The sequence below is a fragment of the Zosterops lateralis genome (assembly GCF_965231275.1).
Source record: "Zosterops lateralis genome assembly, chromosome: 15".
NCBI classification, from domain to species: Eukaryota; Metazoa; Chordata; class Aves; order Passeriformes; family Zosteropidae; genus Zosterops; species Zosterops lateralis.
In genome coordinates this window covers 13,477,689-13,497,211 of record NC_139775.1, presented here as the reverse complement: position 1 = coordinate 13,497,211, position 19,523 = coordinate 13,477,689, and the positions used below count along the sequence as shown (strand labels likewise).

General features: G+C 40.0%; 1 protein-coding gene across 5 annotated transcripts in view; it reads left to right on the top strand.

The window, feature by feature from the left end:
- The window catches only part of KATNIP (katanin interacting protein), a 56,489-nt gene that overhangs the window by 11,982 nt on the left and 24,984 nt on the right, over positions 1 to 19,523 (top strand). For all 5 annotated transcript variants that reach the window (XM_083872257.1, XM_083872258.1, XM_083872255.1 and 2 more), the window contains 7 exons: positions 1,257 to 1,406; positions 3,416 to 3,579; positions 4,654 to 4,730; positions 5,154 to 5,268; positions 5,642 to 5,848; positions 9,880 to 10,020; positions 14,750 to 15,650. In XM_083872257.1, coding sequence (XP_083728383.1) covers positions 1,257 to 1,406; positions 3,416 to 3,579; positions 4,654 to 4,730; positions 5,154 to 5,268; positions 5,642 to 5,848; positions 9,880 to 10,020; positions 14,750 to 15,650 — 1,755 coding nt within the window. The remainder of the gene's footprint in view (positions 1 to 1,256; positions 1,407 to 3,415; positions 3,580 to 4,653; positions 4,731 to 5,153; positions 5,269 to 5,641; positions 5,849 to 9,879; positions 10,021 to 14,749; positions 15,651 to 19,523) is intronic.

The window sequence follows — 19,523 nt, the reverse complement described above, 5'->3', positions numbered from 1 at the left end:
ACTAGGAGTTACTCCATACCCTCCTAAGTTCTCATGCTCTTCAGCAAACTTGTTGTTTTGATCTCCTGGTTTGGGACACTTGCATCCTCTTGTAACTCATTAAGAATCTTTTGGCAAATCCAAAGGTATAGACCTGGTTACTGCACCTGCATCACCAGCTCTGGACATTTGAACTAAGATTGGCTCAGACTGTGAGATTTCTCAAGAAATTGCTGTGGGTTTAGACATATTTTTGAACTGTTTTTGCAATAATTCAGGCAGCCAAGTCTTCCCAGTCTCCACTTTATTTCACATCCTGGGTGCTGGATACTTGTCCCAGTGTGTGCTGTTCATCCCTGGGGATTGACATGAGCCACTTCTTTTTGTCTCTTTCTGTCTCCTTTGGAGACCTCAGTGTCCAAACCCACAACCAGTCATTAGGTCTCAAATATGATTTAACAAAGGGTGGAGAGTTCAGGCAGAAACCAGACCTAGACCTGCCTTCAGTATTTCTCAAAATTCCCTCCCTGCTTTTATTTCCAGTACAGTGATTGGTTTGGGTTTTTTGGTTTTGTTTATTTGACTATTTTCTTTTTTTTTCTTTCTGTAATCTATAATTAATTGCATAAATTCAGAGGAAGAATCTTGGAATAAATTAAGTAGAAGAATATTCCTTTCATTATCATAGATGTGAGTGGAGTGTGAATGGGGGAGAGGGGCAGAAGAAGAGACAAGAACAAGGGATGGAAGCTCAGGGAGAACAGAATCTCTGGGAGAGGGCAGGACTTTTTGTCCAGAGAAGAAATTTCAGAGCTGTGATGGAAACATTAGAGGCATTTATAATTCCCAAATCAAAAAGTGAAGAAGTACTTATATAAGCCATTCTAGGCAGCCCTCTCCCCCTTTGAAACTTCTAATCAAGACAACATTTGCATCTGTTTTTTAAGAATTTACTTTGGTATAACTGTGTTAACAAATGACTCAGGACTTCTTTTTTATTTTTGCTTTTCTTGACAGGTAAATATGTGCTAGGGATGAGATATCTTGGTCCATTATAATACTATTTTTATTTTGTTTCACTGAGTTGGTGCCAGCCATCCATATGTGCTTCTCCATCAATAGAACAGTGTCAGTGAAAGGGAGGGAAATCACCACTTTTAACTATGCCAACATAATTCAAGTGGCAAAAACTTTATCATTTAAAATCCAATAATTTTTCCTGCACTGGCTGCTTCCATGTAACTTTATTATTTCTTTTTCCTTTTTTTATCTTGCAGAAGTGAAGCCAGTGAGAGTTCTCTCAGCCAAAAGAAAGGACGGTGCTGAAGTGTACATTCCTGTCAAACCAGTCATGCTGAAAAATAAAGGCACTCGGCCACTCTCTGCTGACTTCTTCCACCAGGACAGACATGAAACAATTTGTTCTAGTAAGAGATGAGAATATATTATGTCAATAAGGAGAGTTATATGTCACTATGTGATTTTTTTAAGCTGTCACTCCCCTGCCTGTTTTTTTTTTTTCTTTTTTTAAGTGGGATTTTCTGTCCTTTTGTTGTTATTTTTAACACCTCAAATGTTCTGACTTCAGTGGAATTGTGATAAAGTATAAAAGCCTGTATACTTCAATCTTCTGCCACATCTTTACTATCTTCCTTCTCTTTTTGGCTTCCCACAGCACAAGATTTTCCCTCTCCCTTTCAGTCCTTGCTCTGTGTTTCCTACTTCCCTTGTGGAAGTCTATTCCCTGTGGTATAAATGGAAATGTGTGTTCTCCCAGTCTTCAGCTGATGTTTGGTGGAAGAATTTAACACATTTGTAGCAATACAAAATGCAGAGTTCTCTACCACAATAAAGGTACAATTTTTCACAGCATGACAAAAGAGCCCTGTGGCTGCTTGGGACTGTACTTGAATTACACCTTGAACACTGAGATCAGTCTGCAGTGCTGGGTAGATGTGCCAACATCTAGAACCATACTGGAAAATATTTTTTTTTTTTACTGGAGAACCTATTTTAAAGCCACTGCTGCTTATTCTAAAAATCTGCTGCTAATGTATGATCTTTACCTGGGGAAAAAAACCTCAACAAAACACAGCAAACCCCGAATGTAGGGACTGAAGTTGCAGTTGTAGTTCAGTGCAGTCCTTAGATGATCAAATATGATCAGCTGGAGTTTTTAAAAGTCTGAGGTGAAGTTTTCAGACCTGCCCTATTCTGTGGTCAAGCTGCTCTTTTCAAAAAAGCAGAATCCAGATGTGTCCCAAGAAAGCACTAAGGCCAGTGATTTTGAAAAGCCAAATAATTAGTTTCTTAATTAGCAGGAAACCAAACAGAGAAAAAGAAATTAATTCTTTTTGGCTCCGGAATAAATCCCCTTTGTAGCTTCTGAGACCCTCACCCACCATCTGTTGGAGCAGATGTTGCTTTGACTTCTCAGAGATGTGTGCAGCATTTTATCATGTTATAATAGTGCTGGTTGGAGCTGCTTCTTTCCAACTATTGTGATAAATCCTAAATTAAATTCATTTCAGGGGGATGATACAGTATGGAAGCATTGGCAGGTCTTTATTCTATCCCTGTTTTTGCAGAGATGACTGATGCTTCTTGAAAGTTTTTATGGCTGTATGTGCAAAGAGTGAATGCACACAGATCTCAGCTCAGTTTGAACTTCTTGTCTTTTCAAGGTGGAGTTGATGTTACTTGCACTGTGCTCCCATCCCTGCAGCACTGAGAGCACTCTGGCACTTCAGTGTTTCCTTTCACTATAAATGTCTGTACAACTTCAGTCTCTTCTCTTCCCTTGACTTTTAAACCCCCTGATATAACCACTGTGCTTCTCTCTTAGTCCAGTCTCACATCATCTGTTGTTAAATTTGATTTCCTTTCTTTCAAACCTGTTTCTAGGCTGTGATGTTTCTGTTTCTCCATGAAGTTTGGGAAGATTGGGATTCGTGTGGGCATTGTGATGACTGCTTAAGTGATAAGGTCATTTATTTTGCCTTGCAAATTGCAACTCCTGACTCCCCTTGTTTTGCTAGAAGTCTCTGGGGACTCCTCCAAAATAGCTGAACACCCCAATTATAAACTCCTGCTGTGTTTAAATTATATATACTTCCTTTCAATGGACTATTACAGGGCATTTCCACTAAATACCAGCACAAAGCAATCTAAAAGCATAAAGATAATGTTCCAAATTTGTCTGTTTTCCTCTCCTTACGATGCTGTTTTAACTGTTGCCTAAAGAAGATGTGACTTGGAATCTTAACACAAAACCAAATTGGGGGAATTCAGCTTCAATTGGGATAGTTATAGACTGCTTGCAAAGCCCTGTGTCAGTAACTGAGTGGGAAGTTTCAGATGTTGGAATGTTCCATAGTTCTATGTCCTGAACAGTATTTCTTCCTTTTTTTTTTTTTTTTTTTTTTTTTGGTCTCAGAGCCCTTAAGTCGTCCAGAAACCTCCCTTTCAGTAACCAGGAAGAATGTGTGTGAGAAGGATCCTGACCTCTCTGTTTCAGCTGTTGTTCAAGCAGTGCAGATTGAGAATGAATTCTTGCAAGGAGATCTGCAAAGGCAAGCAGTTGCCACAAACCCCCAGAAGGTATGGAGGAAAAAAAAAAAAAAAAAAAAGAGAGCTGTTTGTTCAAGTAGCAAAACCCCCATGAATTACAATCTCTTACACATTAGGATTGTGTATGAATGAATGGTGATGCCTCCTAAGTGTAATTTAATTTGTGTTATTCTTCCAAAGGGTTGTTTGCTTTAATCTGCTTCCTCAGGATGGCATCCCACAGCTCCTTGTTGATTACAGGGATCACTGAGCAGCTGATAGAGCAGCCATATGATGTGTCTATACAGTCAGATGCACAGCTGCAGGCCCACTTGAGCCATTTTCATCCTGAGAGCTTCTGAGACAAGGCAATGTGTGATTTCCATCCCAATAAATCCTGCCTTTCTCCAGGATTCATTAATATGGGCACTGCTCCCTGCTTTTGGGGCAGAGCTGTCCTGTCCACTGCTAGGACTCACTGAGGATGAGCTGGGGAGGGTTTTTTGCCCCAATGTGTGTTCATCTCTTACCTCCAGAAAACATATTTAAAGACAATAAAAAATTCATAAGCAAGGAATTCAACAAACATCAACAAAAAAGTTGAGTAGAGTCAAAGAAAGAGCCCGTTCATTATAAGAATGCAACACTTTTCCTCTGTTTTCTCTTAGGTGTCTTACTATAGCTCTTTATTTAAAAAATAAATCATTATTTTACAATGAGGGGTTTGGGGATTTTAAAAGACTTTATGATTTTTGGAGGAGAAAGTCTAGTAGACCTGTGCAAAAGCTTTGGCCAACCCTGAGTCCTACCAAATGTATACAATGAGATTTTATAGATAGATTTGTATATGTGTGTGTGTGTGTTTTCTAGTCTTCAGAGTTTGTTTCTAAGTTTTCTTCCACACAGAAGATCAAGCTCCAAGCTCAGTCTTTCATTGTAAATCAAGAGCAATTCCATTAAATGTGCTTTAAGCTTGTACAGAGTTCCAGATGAGCTGAGCCCAAATCTCTTATTTGCTCCAGAGATGCAGATTGATGCTGTTTGGTGAGAACAATCTAAATGAAACATGTTCATCTTTTTCTTACTTAGAAAACATTTTCTGTTTCATTTACTCTTTCTGCATAGACTGAACCTCCAGAAAAACGCCTGACAAGGACTTCAGTCACCAGAGCTGTGGAGAGATTCTGCCCCTTTGGAAGCAGGTATATATTTTTATATATTTGCTTTAGGATAACTTCCTTTTTTGAAGAGAATTCTTTTAGAATGCCACCAGACCAATTGATACACCTTGAGATCTTAAATACTTGAGACATTGTGCAAGTAGCAAAGCAGTCTGTGCAGCCTTGGACCAGTTTCTGTGGAGCAGGATCTGCCAACATCTCACTTTATTGTCTTCAGATCACCTTTGCATTTTCTTCTCACTGTGCCTCAGAACCAGCTGGGAACTGGAGCCCAGCTTTTTAACCAAATTCTGTGTGTCTCAGGTGGAATGCTGCAAAAGTTGTCATTCAGTGCATGGGTGCATTTTCCTGTGGGGTTCATCCTATCATCTCTTTACTTTTGCACCAACTATTTCTTAAAAATGCAGGGATTATGAGGAAATAACCGAGAATATGTTGTTTCAGACAAAAGAAGAGATTCTTGAAAGCCTTAGTGGAGCGTGGGAGCCACTCTGCCTGTGACAGTGACAGATCCCTGGCTGGTGGCAAAGCTGGAGTAAAGTCCATGTGGAGAGAGAAGGTTTGTGCATATGTGCACTACAACTCGTCCTTCCCAGTGTTATTGAAATAAAAATACATTGAATGAGCTGTATCACTCAGTTCTGCCTTACATCAACTAATAAAGCTATGGCAGGGTAAGAAAAGAGAATTTGTCACTGTTCATCCGAATGACAAAGGAATCAGGCAGAGAACAGAGAGTTAGTTGCCTTCTCTTCAGGCTTTTTAAGAGTGTTGATGTGTGGCAGAATTGGTATAACCCAAAATGATTGATTGAATGTCATCCAAATAGCCTTTTTGCTTCTGACCCATCAGTTTTGCAGTCTGAACAATCCTTTGTTTCACATTTTATTGGCTGGTCACTGATGTTTTAACCATATTTCATTTTGGTCCAGCTGACAGCCAATATGGAAGTACACGATGCCATTTATGTGACTATGGAACTTCTTTCCAACTGGGGGAATCCAGTGAACGTGGGCCTGAGTCAGGTGGAATTCTTTGATTTACACAACGAGAGGATCTTTGTGTCTCCCCATGACGTGGACATTCGAAATGCTGACAACGCTGGGGATTTGTGCTGCCTGGTCAACAAGAACTTAAATGTAAGACAGCTTAGTCCTGCGTGTTAAAATCTCTCTTTATAATATTCCTATAATACTCTATCTCTAGATTTTTTGTTCAGAAACATTTTGAACCTGACTGCATTACAACCATCTGATAATTAAAAAAAACCCTATAAATATTGCTTCTTATTAACACATCCAGCTCTCCTGTTCAAGATGTTGGTATTCAGTTACCACTTTGTTTTAGAACTGAAGTAATCCTTGTGGTCTCAAGGTACAGGAGCTTCACTGCCATTTTTTTTTGCAGATGGATAATATAAATCTAAGTAAATTTGTAAAGAAAATGTGCCCGTTTTCTCTTGTTCCCTTGGTTTCTTTTTACCTAGGGAAGAATCATGGAAATATAAGACTGTGTAGGTAGTTTTGAACAAGAGATTAAGAAAAATATATGGCAGGTAAAAGTCTTTCATGGCTCTTGTGTGAGATATGAGGTGCTCTCATACTTATGGCAATGGGCAAGAGACTGTGACTGCTGTGAAAGAATTAGCAAATGTCCACAGCCCTTCGTACAGCCATAGTTTCATTTATGCTGCACATTCACTCTGTGCCATTTTTCATGGGCTTTCAGAGCAAGGATTCTAGCAAAAAATTAGCATGATTTTAGTGGATGAGGATACTGAAGGACTTAGTCTATTAAAAACATAAATTACAGCTCATTTCATGCTAATGGTGCTTTTCTGCTTGCAAAGGTAGATGAGATCTGAAAGAGGACAAACATGCAGTATTTTGAAATTTAGTTAAAATTCCTTATGGAGTATTATTTCCAGACAAATAATACTGAAGATAGATAGAAAATAGAAAATAGAGCTGAAGCATCTTCCTTAATGTCTCCTGAAAATTATAGTTTGGATATTATAAATACCCATTCTTCTTTTTTAGGCTGTGCTGGCTGGCAGGTGACACTCAGTAGTAGTGGTAATAGTAGTAGTAGTTGTAGTAGTGACTCTCAGACTCTCTAGATATTTATAAATTATGTAGTAACACATTCATTAAGCCATTATGAACCTGTTACTCTCTGTATTACTCATACATTTACAGATCCCATTATTCTTAAGTAATGAGCTTTTATATTTCACTGATTAATATATTCCCTTGATTTGTGACTGTGTAATCTCCTCTCTTGAGGCTGCATCCAAAATGCAATCTGGGCAGGGAATGTGCTCTTAGGCTGTGGGTATGGGGTGCCTGAGCTGCAGGTTCCTTCAGAAGGCAGAACAGCATTTCTAGTTTTTTATACATTCCAGATCATACAGGAAAGCTTTAGGGTGCATTAAAAACCCAATAAATTAATCAATCTCCAAGCAATGAGCATTTTCAACTGAACAAAAACTTGAAATAAAAACTTATTGTGTGGAAAACTCATTTTGCCGTGGTTAAAACGCTCCCATCTTTGATCATTTAGGTGTACTTTTGTCTTTGAGAATGCTCTTATTGAAGATGAGAGATTTTATTTTATTAGTTTATTTATTACCCTTGCAGACTTTTAAGAAGAGCACTTAAACTACCTCTTTCCTTGTATTTTTGTGATATACTGTAAAAGAAAAAATTGCCTGGCAGAATATCAAGTGCTCTCAACTTTTTAAATTAGATATAAGGAAGGAATTCTTCACTGTGAGGGTGGGGAGGCCCTGGCACAGGGTGCCCAGAGAAGCTGTGGCTGCCCCTGAATCCCTGGAAATATCCAAGGCCAACAGGACTTGGATCAGCCTGGGCTAGTGGAAGGTGTCTCTGCTCTTGGCAGGGCGTTGGAACAAGATGATTTTTAAGGTCCCTTCCAACCCAACCCAAAATCTGGGATTTTGTGATAATATTTAATAAGTCATAGATGAAGTATTTTATTGAAATTGTTTTCCACAAACCTTTTTGATGTTTATACACAGATAGAGGTCTTTTAAACCTCAGAATAACAAGGACGGGTAAAAAAACTAACAGAGATGTTTCTTCCCCATGGGGAACTCTTAGACTTGTGACATTGCTCTTCACAGTGCTTGAGGCTTCCTTGACTCTCCATCATTGACACCTTCAGCACCCACAAGAAGCTGTGCCAATCTCCCACAAAATCTTAAGATGAAAGATGTCTACTCTTGCCTTTTTTTCTTGATCCAGTTCAAATGTAATTTGGGCTCCTTAAGATACCAGCTTCACCCTGATAGTTTGAAGAATTTTTGGGTTTAATTTTTCAGCTCCAAGGCAGTAAAGCCCAGGCTCACGTACCTCTTGTGAAGGCCAAGATATGACATCACTCTTTGGGATAAAACATGAGAGTCCTCCGCAGGCTTTTGAGTTTTTGGTATGGACTCATCAAGGTGCCTTCAATTCCTGGTGTCAGATCTTTGACACCCTCATGGGGAGTGTTAGACCTGTGTGGTTGTGTAACTTAAGCCCTATCAGTTATTTTCTCTGATTAACAAAATTAACAAAATCTCCATGCCCGCCTCTCACTCAGTACACGACACTCAGCCTGGCTCTGATAAACCTCTGTTTTTTGGAACATTCATGTGCAGTTTTACAGAAACCAAACTCCTCCTGGGAAGCAGGAACAGGTCATTTTGGTGCTGATTCATACTCTCCCCCTGTGAAGGCACCTCTGCCTCTCAGAACACACCAGAACCTATTGATTTCTGGGGACTCAGCTCCTGACTTGAGAGATCTGCTGATGGATTGCTTATCAGATGTTGTCTGCAGTCAGGAAATTGTTTTTTTAACCATTCTTGTTCATAGCATGGCTTCAAAAACATGACGCAGCTTTGAAGTTGACCCCAAGGTTGGGTTAACAGTGATTTGAGTGCTGTCTTTCATTTCTTTGGTGTCAAGAGGCTTTTTTCTTTTTAAGTAGAAAGGATAAAACCTGTCTGGCACTCTTATGGCTGTTTGTGCCTCAAATTTGCCTTAGAAGCAGAAACAGTCTCCTAAAGCTTTTTGAGAGGCTCTGGGGCAGAGATCCATCAGAGTCTGGAACACAGAGATGACCATGGTGAGCAGTGGATCCCTTCCTGCTGGCTCTGAACAGGCTCCAGGGCACTGTCCTTACCACTGTTAGTCACACAGCCAAAGGACACTGGAGGAAAGTTCTGTGATTAGTGCCTTCAGGAAAAACTGAAACACCCACTTCAGAGGGAAAGGTGTGGAAAAAGACTGCCTGTTACCTTCTGTCTGTGTATCAGTGTAATGTGTATTGCTGAGAACAGAAGGGGAACTAAATTATCAGCTACTTCCAGATCACTGATATATTACCCACGTGTATTTGTGCCCTGGTTCATCTCTGTTTTGGGGTAACACTGGACATCAAATTGATTAATATTCAATATTTTGATTCTGAAACTTCCTTCCTTTTGAGCTGCCACATATCCTTTTCTTACATTGTGAACATGTAGAGGTAGCAATTCTTAACAATGTCCAGAATTAAGCATTTCTTGGTACTTTCAAATGTTTCGATTGCCAGTTGTATGTAAAATTCATGTTGAGAATTCTGTGATGTCTTAGAAAATTTCCAGTGTAGAGTCCAGCATAGCTCTGAGGAATAGATCTGTAAGTGAAGCTGATTATCTGCAAAGCCTGATTAAAATAGAGGCAAGGAGTAAAGTAAAATACTCCAAGATTCCCCTCCTAAGGGGATGAACCAGAAACGAAGAAATTGTAAAATGATTGTAGAATGTCCATTGTGCTCGGTGATCCCCCCCTCTAGTGCCAGCAAAGCTGATTAATTTGATAAAAATAAACTGGGCTTGCTCTGCCTGTGCTCTGAGCGTGCAGATGTCTCCTGGGACAGCAGGCACAGCTGACCTTTAGCTCATTGCCAGGTTGTTGGGAGCTGGCTGGCAGGCGGGAGAAGTGGGATTTACTCTTGGGAAACGAGGCTGAGGTTCTGCTCTTTACGTAGCAGATTTTATGAAACGTTTACTTTTCTCATGGCTGCCTGTTCTGCTTGGGGGGGTGGTGGGGAGTTAATTAAAACACCCTGCTCCAGGAGAAGGAGCATTAGTGACAAGCCTGCTGGTCTGTGTTTTTAGCTCCCCAAGGAAAGCTGCCTTTGGATGTGCCCTTTCCACCCACCCGTCCAACTTTATTTTGTTATCCGCAATCCCACCCGCTCACGTGGCTTTGGTATATCCAAGATCAAGATTTGGAATTACAACACAACAACTCCCAGTGTAAGTAGTCTTCTCTCAACTCCTCTGTCTATTTGCTCTCGCCTTGCCTAGGGAAATTCAGTGTGATCTTCTTTCTAAAAGCATCAAATAAAAGTAGATGCGATTTCCTGTAATAAAACAGGAGCTACGAGGTGTCCCTGTCTGTTGTGAAATTTGCTTTTTTGTCTTAATTGTAAGTGCTAACAATGTAGTGATAATGTTTTCATGGGCACAACGAGCATTTGCTTTCAAAGCTATTAGAGATTGCTAAAGACCTAATAAAAGGCTTGCACGTCCTGTCATCAATCCTTTACTGTGGTGAGAAATAAAGATACAAAGGTAAGTGCATCTCCCTATTCAGGGCTTTCAGCTGTTTAATCACAATGTAAATAAATAGGTGTTTAAATATGTGTTTTCTGGTGTCTGTAAATATAAACAGGCTGACTGCTGCTCAGTCTGGGGTTCGTCACTTTAACGAGAATCATAAAATGGTTTGGGTTGGAAGGACCTTAAAGATCATCCAGTTCCAGCCTCCTTCCCTGGGCAGGGACAATTAAAAAGTCCACTGCTGTGTGCTCATAATAAAACCAGTAATCTACTGTTTCAAGAGAGACATATCATGGCAGATGGCAGATGGTCTCTTGTCTGTGTGTTTGAATGTCACCATGAATATTATTCTTGTTTGTACACTGCAGGGTTAAGAAAAAAATCTCAGGTACTGGATCAAAGAGGATTTGCTGTCCTGGATTATAAATAAGAAGCTTTATCCCTCTGGTTTTGCTCTCATCCATGTTCTTATATAAGCACATATGGTAATTTATATGTATGGAAATGACTGTGGAAGGGACAGCTTAAAACAAAATTACTACAACATGATTTATATTTATTTTCCTGGAATTTTAATAGCTTTTCTCACTAAAGTGTGGTCTACAGGATGTTCCATCATCATTAGAGTGTGTGAAAGAGCTGCTGTTTTTGGAGGTAATGGTATGATTTGTTACCAAATCTACTGAATAGAATGCAGGAAGTACACAGAAATGTTTGTCTGTGTTTCAAGATTCTGCTTCTTTAATAACCTGCTATGAGGCAATGTGTAAAATCCATTGGCAGCATAATCCTATGGATTTTGGTGGAAATGCAGCAGTTTATCCTTGCTGAAGAAATGTCTCATTATCCTTAAAATGAAAGAATAATACAAAGCAGTTCTGCCTAATTCTGTAACTTGTCACAAGGAAGTTTTGTCTAAGAAGTAGAAAACCCCAAAATGCAATGAATGAACAATTTTCTTCCTGCTCATGTGAATCCAGAGCCAGATTTCTGTGTGGATTTTGGGAATCATCCTAACTGCCTCCTTTCCCTCAAAAACCACGTAAGTGATTTGAGATGTCCAAGTACTGCTTCCAAAAATAGGCCAAAAAATTTAAGTCAGGCCAGCACTTTTGTATATTTAAATTTCAGAACTTGAGCCTGGAAGGAGAAAAAATATGTCTGAAAGAAGCTGTAAAAGTCAGATGACATCATTGTCATAGATTCCTTGAGTCACTGCATTACAAGGAAGGGCTCAGAGGATGCTTCATCTTGCCTTTACTTCAGATGAGACCTGTGAAAAAAAGGAGGTGATTTTTAGTCTGCAGGAAGGGAACAGCTCTAAGGGCAGCCAGTTTTTTAAAATTTATCTGCCTTGAAATTTCATGGTTACTTGGTGCTACTAAAACTTTTTTCAAAGATCCAGTCTAATGTCTGTTGGTTGTCTTCACAAAACTGGGAATGGAATCAATACCTAAATGCATTAAGGTCTTAGTTGTTCTCCAGTTGAATAATTCTCTTCTTCAGGAGGTTGTCTGTGTGTTTGTTCCTTCTGTGCCTCTGTTCCTGTCCATTCTCTTGTGGATTTTTCAGTGCTGGATTATGCCTGTATACAGACAGGTGCATTGTCTGTAAGGATTCAGCAGCTTTCTTCCAGCACTATCAGTTTTGTAGAAGAATTTTCTTTGGTTCTTGACTTCTTTTCTACTACTTCTTTTTCATACTTTTCAGAAAAGTCAAGCAGAAGCAATTTCAGGTCCTCTGTCCAGGAGGAATTCTCAGAAAAGTGCCTCTGGTTTTCAGCTCTGTCCTTTGTGCACAAATACCACAGAAATGGCCAGAAATACCATCCTTATTTTCTCCTTGGGAAGCACTATCCCAGCAGACACTCTGGGGTGGCTGAGGATGCAAGCTGGGAAAGAGCATCAAAAGGAACCAGAATTATTTTCACAAAATCTTTTTTTCTTTCTGACCTTATTCATACCTTCTTGCTTGTTCTGAGACATTGTGCCCTTTTAATTCCTTTTCCATGAGGGAAAAGCCCTGCCTTGGCTGGAGTATTGAGTGTTTGTTTACAGGGTGGGATTACTCCTGAGGAAGGGATTTTTCCAGCCTCACGCTTGAGGAGAGCTGAGCAGTGGTACTGGGGAAGCTAAACTGTCAATCTTTTCCACCAGAACACATCACCAAGCAACTGGAAACTCAGAAGAGGGGTGGGAGGGAATGAAAAAAAGAGCAATTCTTAGTCTTGTGCCTGCATATGTTTGTTCTTGGAGTCTCTGAGATCTGTTCAGATTTTTCCTCCCTGAGGCTCAGTCTGCTCAGGATTTTGGTGCAGATTTTCATTAGCTCTTCCTGAGCTGTTGGAATTCCTGCCCCAGTCCAGTCTGTCTCTGTTATCCTGGAAATACCTGCCTGCTTCATCTTGGTACTGTTCACACACCTTTTCTGCTCCTTAAAATACCTATCCCAGACATTCCAAAGCATCAGAGAACAGAGTCTCCCACTGACTGGAAAAGAGATTTTGAAGTGAGCAGCCCTTTTTTGGGCTTGACTGTCTCTTTTGCAGGGACAGTGAGCTTCACTATCTCATTTTGTAGTGTTTCCTCTGTCTATCTGATTTCCTCTGCTGCTGGTGAGTGCAGCAGGATTCATTTCAAAACAAGCTGTTCTTAAGAAGTTGCTGATTTGAATTTAAAAAATGATATTGACAAATACTTTTAAAACGTACCTCTGTATTTTTGTGGTCCCCTTCATTTTGTACCTATTTCCAGGTAAAAAATGCAGAACTAAGGGCTGGGTGTTCCTAACAGCAGTAGAGCTGGAATGTTATGGATAAATGTTCCAGTTATCCCAAATTCAGCTATGAATATCCAATATCTCCAGCATTTAAGGAGGACATTGGCAGTTTAGACATACAGAAATTTTAAAAAACAGCATTATTGGGACATCTTGATAGTCTTTCTCTTCCCCTATCATAATTCTAGGCAAAGCCATGCAGGTAGTTTTCAACAGATGTAATTATTGAAATGTTTTGATCTCCAGTTAGATCAATCCAGCAGTGTGCTCATTCAAGGGGAAAAAATATCCTGTTTTATGGCTGACTGCATCAGCACAGAAATACAGCACTTTATGATCCTACAGGAGTTCCACAGGCAGCCAGGCTATAATGGCCAATTAAAATGGGTTTACAGCTGTTCACTGGGAACTCAGGGAAGGTTATCTTTTTCCTGTCAGGAATGGGTCCTGCATTCCTGCACCCACTCCCCTCCCTCACCTGTAGCTTTCTTGTCATACCTGCATCTTCTGCTTTTCCTCTCAGTAGATCCATATTGCATTTTTTTTTTTGCCTCATTGTTGGGAAGGCAACAGGATGGAAGCACTGAAAACTTGTGTTTTCAGGAAGTGAAGAACCAGAGACTTTTGTGCTTGGAAGGGAAGGAGTGACTGGTTTAGTCTGGGAGCAGAGGAAAATTTAAATCAGTATTCAAGGAGAACTGACAGGCTGGAGATGAGCAAGAGGGATGAAACTGAAACTTCTTACTTTCACAAAAAAGCTTCTTAGTTTTCACAAAAAGAAGGAAAGAACAGAGAGTCTCTGAAAGACTCCACAAGATGGACAAGTAAGAGAACAGAGAGGAGATGGATTGTGTCTCATCTTCTGTATTTTCTTTGAAGATAATGGTATTTTTGTCAAGGGGGACAAAAGGTTATATTGAAATGGTGAGGAGAATAGAAAGAACATTAGTTCTAACTTCAATGGAATAAAAAAATCAGGTATTGGTGAGTGCCACAGAGAAGGAGAACATAAAGTTGTGAGTGGCAGAATTGTGTCTGAGATAAAGGCCTGCTGTTTAAAAGGCTAGTTAAATGTTGGAATAGATTATCAAGGCAGATCAGTGGAAAACTGTTAAAACCAGATTTCTTCACAATGGTGGTAGGTTATTATACATTCTTCAGTGGAAAGAGATGGACTGGATGATTTTTTTTTCTCACTGTGCTTTCTAGCTCTGCATTTCTGTAACTCTCTGTAACTTTTTAACTCTGGTGACTTTGATCTGGGTGGTTGTTCACTGTGGAACATGTGAAGGTGGTGAATCTTGGGGATGCTGAAGCAAAATATGCCTCTGGAATTTAAATCCTGATCAGATATAATTGTACTTAATCTAGGCTTCTTCCCTCCAGCTTTTATAAACAATCAAACCTTGTCAGACGAAGTGGTTCATAGCAGTGTCTAGCAGGGTTTTCAGTCCTCTAAAAAAATCTTATATATTCCACAGTATTTTTTAGTAGTTTCAACTTTTAAAAAGCAGTCAAAAGCACATAAAGGGTTTAATTGTTTTAATCTCTCTGTTGATTAAGTGTTCAAATGTCAGAGTCCCAAAGCAGTGATATCAAATGCTTGAAAGCTTGATTGAAATCTTCATACCTTTTGTTTTTGTAGGACCTTGATGTTGGAGCAAAGAAAGTGAAGTTGTATGTTGATGAGAACCTTGTATTTGATGGTGAATTAGAGAGAGGCTCTGGAGATCTCCTTGCTGACCAGAACACTACAATTGATCTTACTGATCACAAACAAGATACCTCAGCATCTCCCACAGCTGAGAGGAAAGAAGGAAATGCACCTGCAGGCCCAGACAGGAAAACAGACCTACATTTTAAATGCTCAGAATCAAACAGTGCTTCACTGAACTGGAAAGCTCTGCCAGAAGAAAATCTTCTTGAGCCTAAGATGAAGTCAATCAGCTTTACAAAGAAAAATTTATCTCAGTTAGAGGGTGATCTAAAAGTGCTCCCATCTCAGGTTTGTATAAAAGATGCCAAAGAGGAGGCAGCAGCAGCAGCAGCAGTTCCAGAGCACGTTCAGTCTGATGACGAGCTTTGTTTGAGTGAGCAAATGGAAAAGTTAACAGGAAGAAAACTGACTGATGCTGCAGGTGCAATTCCTTCTTGGTTACAGTCATCTTCCCAGGTAACACAGAATAATCAAGTTACTCCCAGTAGGCAGAAGCCTCCCTGGCTTGCCACAGAGCAGAATTTCAACTCAAGATTTCAAACACAGCCAGATGAAATTGTGAAAAACTTCTCAGCTCTCATAAGTGAGGATGTCAAATGTCAGAGGCATGAACTGGGAAGACCCAATAGTAGAAATGCAACTGGAGATGAGAAGTCACAAACCCTGACCAGAAAGGATGCTGGTGTGGACTTGGACATTTTTGACCACCTTTCTAACAAAAACTGCAGCAGTTTACAGCACCCTACGAGTGGAAGGAGAAGTGTCATGTGTGGTAAAAAGCTGGGATTAAACCCTACAAATCTGGGAGAAGATGATTCTGCTCTCAAAGGTAAGAGGTCACAATAGGAACCTTAGTACAAGTGCTGATGTGTTTTTTGTTTTGCAGAAGCACAAACTCATTTTAGGTGGGAAGGGACCTCCTGAAATTCCTGGAAGTGTAGACAGGGAGTACTAGTTTGGCTATTTGTGATATTTTCCTCATGAGAATACTCAGTCTCAGTCCTACACCTGATATGAAACACTCTTCAGAAAAATTTACATTCTGATTTAGGGGCTTTTAATTTATTTGGAGCAGATGGAAGACTAAATTTCAGTAAATTATATTCTAAAAACTGACAGTCCTGCAGACAGCAAATGTTTGCTAATACCAATTAAAATTTGCAGAAAGATAAAGAAGACTGCATCCCAAATTTGCAGAGTTTATTTGTGTAGTAGCTTTGTGTTTTTCTCAGTGAGAATAGATGCTGAGGGATATTTATTCAGAGTGAATGGAAAAATACCCTTATTTTTCTTCTCCGCTCATAACTTTATGAACCTCTCCCTCAGACATTTTGCTTATTTATGAAGAGTTTTCTAATAAATTTAGCTGTTGTCTGCTCTGTGCAGTTGATTATTCTTGTCCTCCTTCCCCAAACGTCCTGTAGAGCTGGAGGATCCAGCTTTGTGCAGTTGTGTTCTGCCTCTGGCAGGATCCAGCAGTGTGTCCCCAGGAAAGAGGAGACTTGTGCATTTTCCCTGAGTTCCCCTCTATCCCAACATCTGGCAATCCATGGCATGAGATAATATTTTTGTCTTTAACAAGTGTAAATAACAGAAAAGTAGAATTTCTTACCCACAAGTTCTACTTTGTCTCTCTTTCACCCAGCTTGGGATATATTTTTTTCTTCCTTTTTCAGTTTCAAGCCATGTCACTCTCACTCCTGGTCTTTGGAGCCTTCATTCTGTGATGACCCTTGGCGTTCTGTAATTCTTGAGCATTCAGTGTCTTGTCTCAAATGAAGAGATTAATACAACAAGAACAAGAAGACCCAGAGAATTGGGATGTTATGAAACTACAAATTGAAATTTTGGGGGTGATTGAACATCAGAGCAATTTACATGAAAGTGTATCTTGCTGTATATTGAATTTGGGTGTTAACATGAAAGTAAGGGTGACAAGGGACAGAAAATGTACCTAAATGAAGGAGTGCCAGTTCAAATTCTACAGCAGGTACTGCAGGGATTTTTTTCAGACAAGGGTGAGGAAAATGGTTCTTTCTAAACTTAGAATGTATGATTTTTCCTTGTCTGACCTTCTGTGGAGAAAACAACAATTTCATCAGTATGTTTGAAGTTACACCTCAAAGAATAGAAGAATGGGGGAGTTTGGAATAGGTGCCACCTGCCCTTCACCCACCCCACTCCCTGCAGCCCATTTACTGTTTCACACATTTTACAGTATCTGTTACATTAAAAACCTTCACATTGTGAAAACTGTAAATAAATCCCGCCGTGGGAAGTTCTGTTCAGTTGTGAAAATGGAGGTAAATGAGGAATTTCAATGTAAACTATAAGATGAGGGTTATAATTTTCAGTGTGATACCCTCTGATTTTGCTCAGAGCAGGTTGTCCTGTGGTGCTTAAAGCTCCCAACGTGTTTTAGTCCCTGAGAAATTGCAGCCACCCTGCAGCTTTTATTCTCTCTGCTGTGTGTGCAGGGTAAAGCCATCTGCAAAGAGGAGCTGAGAGGGCTTTAACAACAGGGAAACCTTTTAAGAGAGCTGGATTTGAATTTTCCTGGGGCTGGGAGAAGGGCAGTTCTCAGTGGAGGGTGGGACAAAGGGAAGGCTCAGAGGCTCCTGTGGATGTCACAGCATGGCTTTGGTCACTAAATGGCTCAAAAGAACAACAGGAATTAGGAACAGCACGTACAGGCTTGGCTCGAGTTAATGTTGCTATAAAAACATCAATTTTTCTTTGATAACCAGTTTAATGGGCAAAGGAAATGGTGGGAGTGCGCTGATAAAATTTGCAAATATCATATAATTTGGTTTATTATGAGTTAAGGAGATTGAAGAAGTGCACAGAACGATGAACTTGAGGACTGGAGCAATGGAATGCAATTCAGTAGAATGCTTGCAGGCTCATCTGGGGACTAATAACCAAAAATTAAGTTGTAAGCTGAGTAATCATCAATTGCAAATGACCGAGGAAGGGAAGAACCACGGTTGAGTAGCTGATGGCAGATTGTCTGAAATGCTGGTGTGAGCAGTGATTGGAGCACTGCACTCCCAGGATGGAGCAGCAGAGGCTTTTTTGGGTACTTGGGGAACCTCAATATCTCCAGACAGGCACTCGTGAGACCTCGGCTGGAGAAATGCAGCTCTGATCATCCATTTTCAGGAAAGCTGATTACAAAATGGAACAGATACAGAGGAGAGCTTTTAGAATGATTTGGGAAATGAAGCATGTGATTGCAGCATGGAAAGATGATTGCTGTTTATAACTGCAGGGAGTAAAAAAAGAGATTAACACAACACAGGGAGAAGAAAGGTGTTTTTTTTTTTCTGTGTAGTCTTGCCCCCAGAATGTGGTTTACTAAAGTTTGGAGAGGAATTATGTGATATGTGTTGCCATCAGAAGCTGAATTGGTGGTTCAAGACACTCCTGAACCCACAGGGGAGTTGGATGTTTGAGGTGTCAATAATAAATAATGCATTTTAGATTCTTAAAAGAAAAAAAGCCACACCCCTGTAAACCTTCCTCCATTGGTGTCTGCTTTTAAGTCACCTCTGCTTTTGGAGCTCCACTTCTGCTGTTACCACCCCTTAAAGTGGCTCACAAACCTCTTAAATTCCCATTGCACTGCCCTAAAGGGCTTCAGAACTGGGACCTCTGGGTTGTTGGAAGTATTTATTGTTTAAAAAGAAAAGGGAAAAGCCCTTCCAAACAAGGAAAGTCAATGAATGTTAAATACTCTTTTGCACTCTGCTCATCCTGAAATTTTCAAGCTTTGACATTTTCAAGGGGTAAAAATATCTACAGTATATGTACAATATAATATATACAAGGGGTATATATGTACAAATATATGTACAGTACCTTGTCAGGGTGAATTGTGAGGCTCTGGGATGTGTTGGGGATCACCCACCTCTGGAGTTATCTTTACTGGGGTAGTGGTGTGAGCAAGAAAGGGACTTAAAAATATCTGATGTTCTCTGAAATATGAACCTTTCCTTCATGTCTACATTTTCCTTATGGTGTGAGGAGGAGTGGCCAGGTTGGTCTCCAGCCTTTCCTTCTGGAACACAACCCTTTTCCAGGTAGTTTCCCCATCTGCTTTGAAATTCTTAATTTTATCTCACGTGTCCCCACTGTAAATGATGATTTGCCATGGATAGGTTAGGAATATTGTTTCTTCCCAGTAGTTCCAAAAACACAGTTAGAAGTTAGTCTTGAGCAGTCTTTTGGGGAAAACTTTATTTTGCATTTCACAGCAATTGGCACTTATTCTTGATAACCATTTGTTTTAGTATCCACCCAAGGACACTGTACAGAAGTAAAATCTGGCCCACGGGCCTGTAATTGTTTATCACTCCACTTCCTTTTCTTCATTTATTTGAAGAAAATACATGAGTGATTGCTTTATTGAAAATCTTGGTTATTATCTGTTCTTAATTGTTTTGAGATGGAAATGAAGCAGTTCCCCAGTGCAGCTACAGGGAGAACATGCTTTGCTCCCACTGTGCCCCTCTGGTGTGTTGTCCTCCCTGCATTCCCATCTTCTCATTATCCTCCTACATCTCAAACTTGCTGAAAAGTGGGAAAAATATTTGGACATTACCTGCCTAGAATGCAATTCTCACCTCATCCTCCCTGCTTGCTGAACCTTTTCTCACCACTTTTATTTATGTACCTGTGGCTCATTTTGAGAGGAAGAACC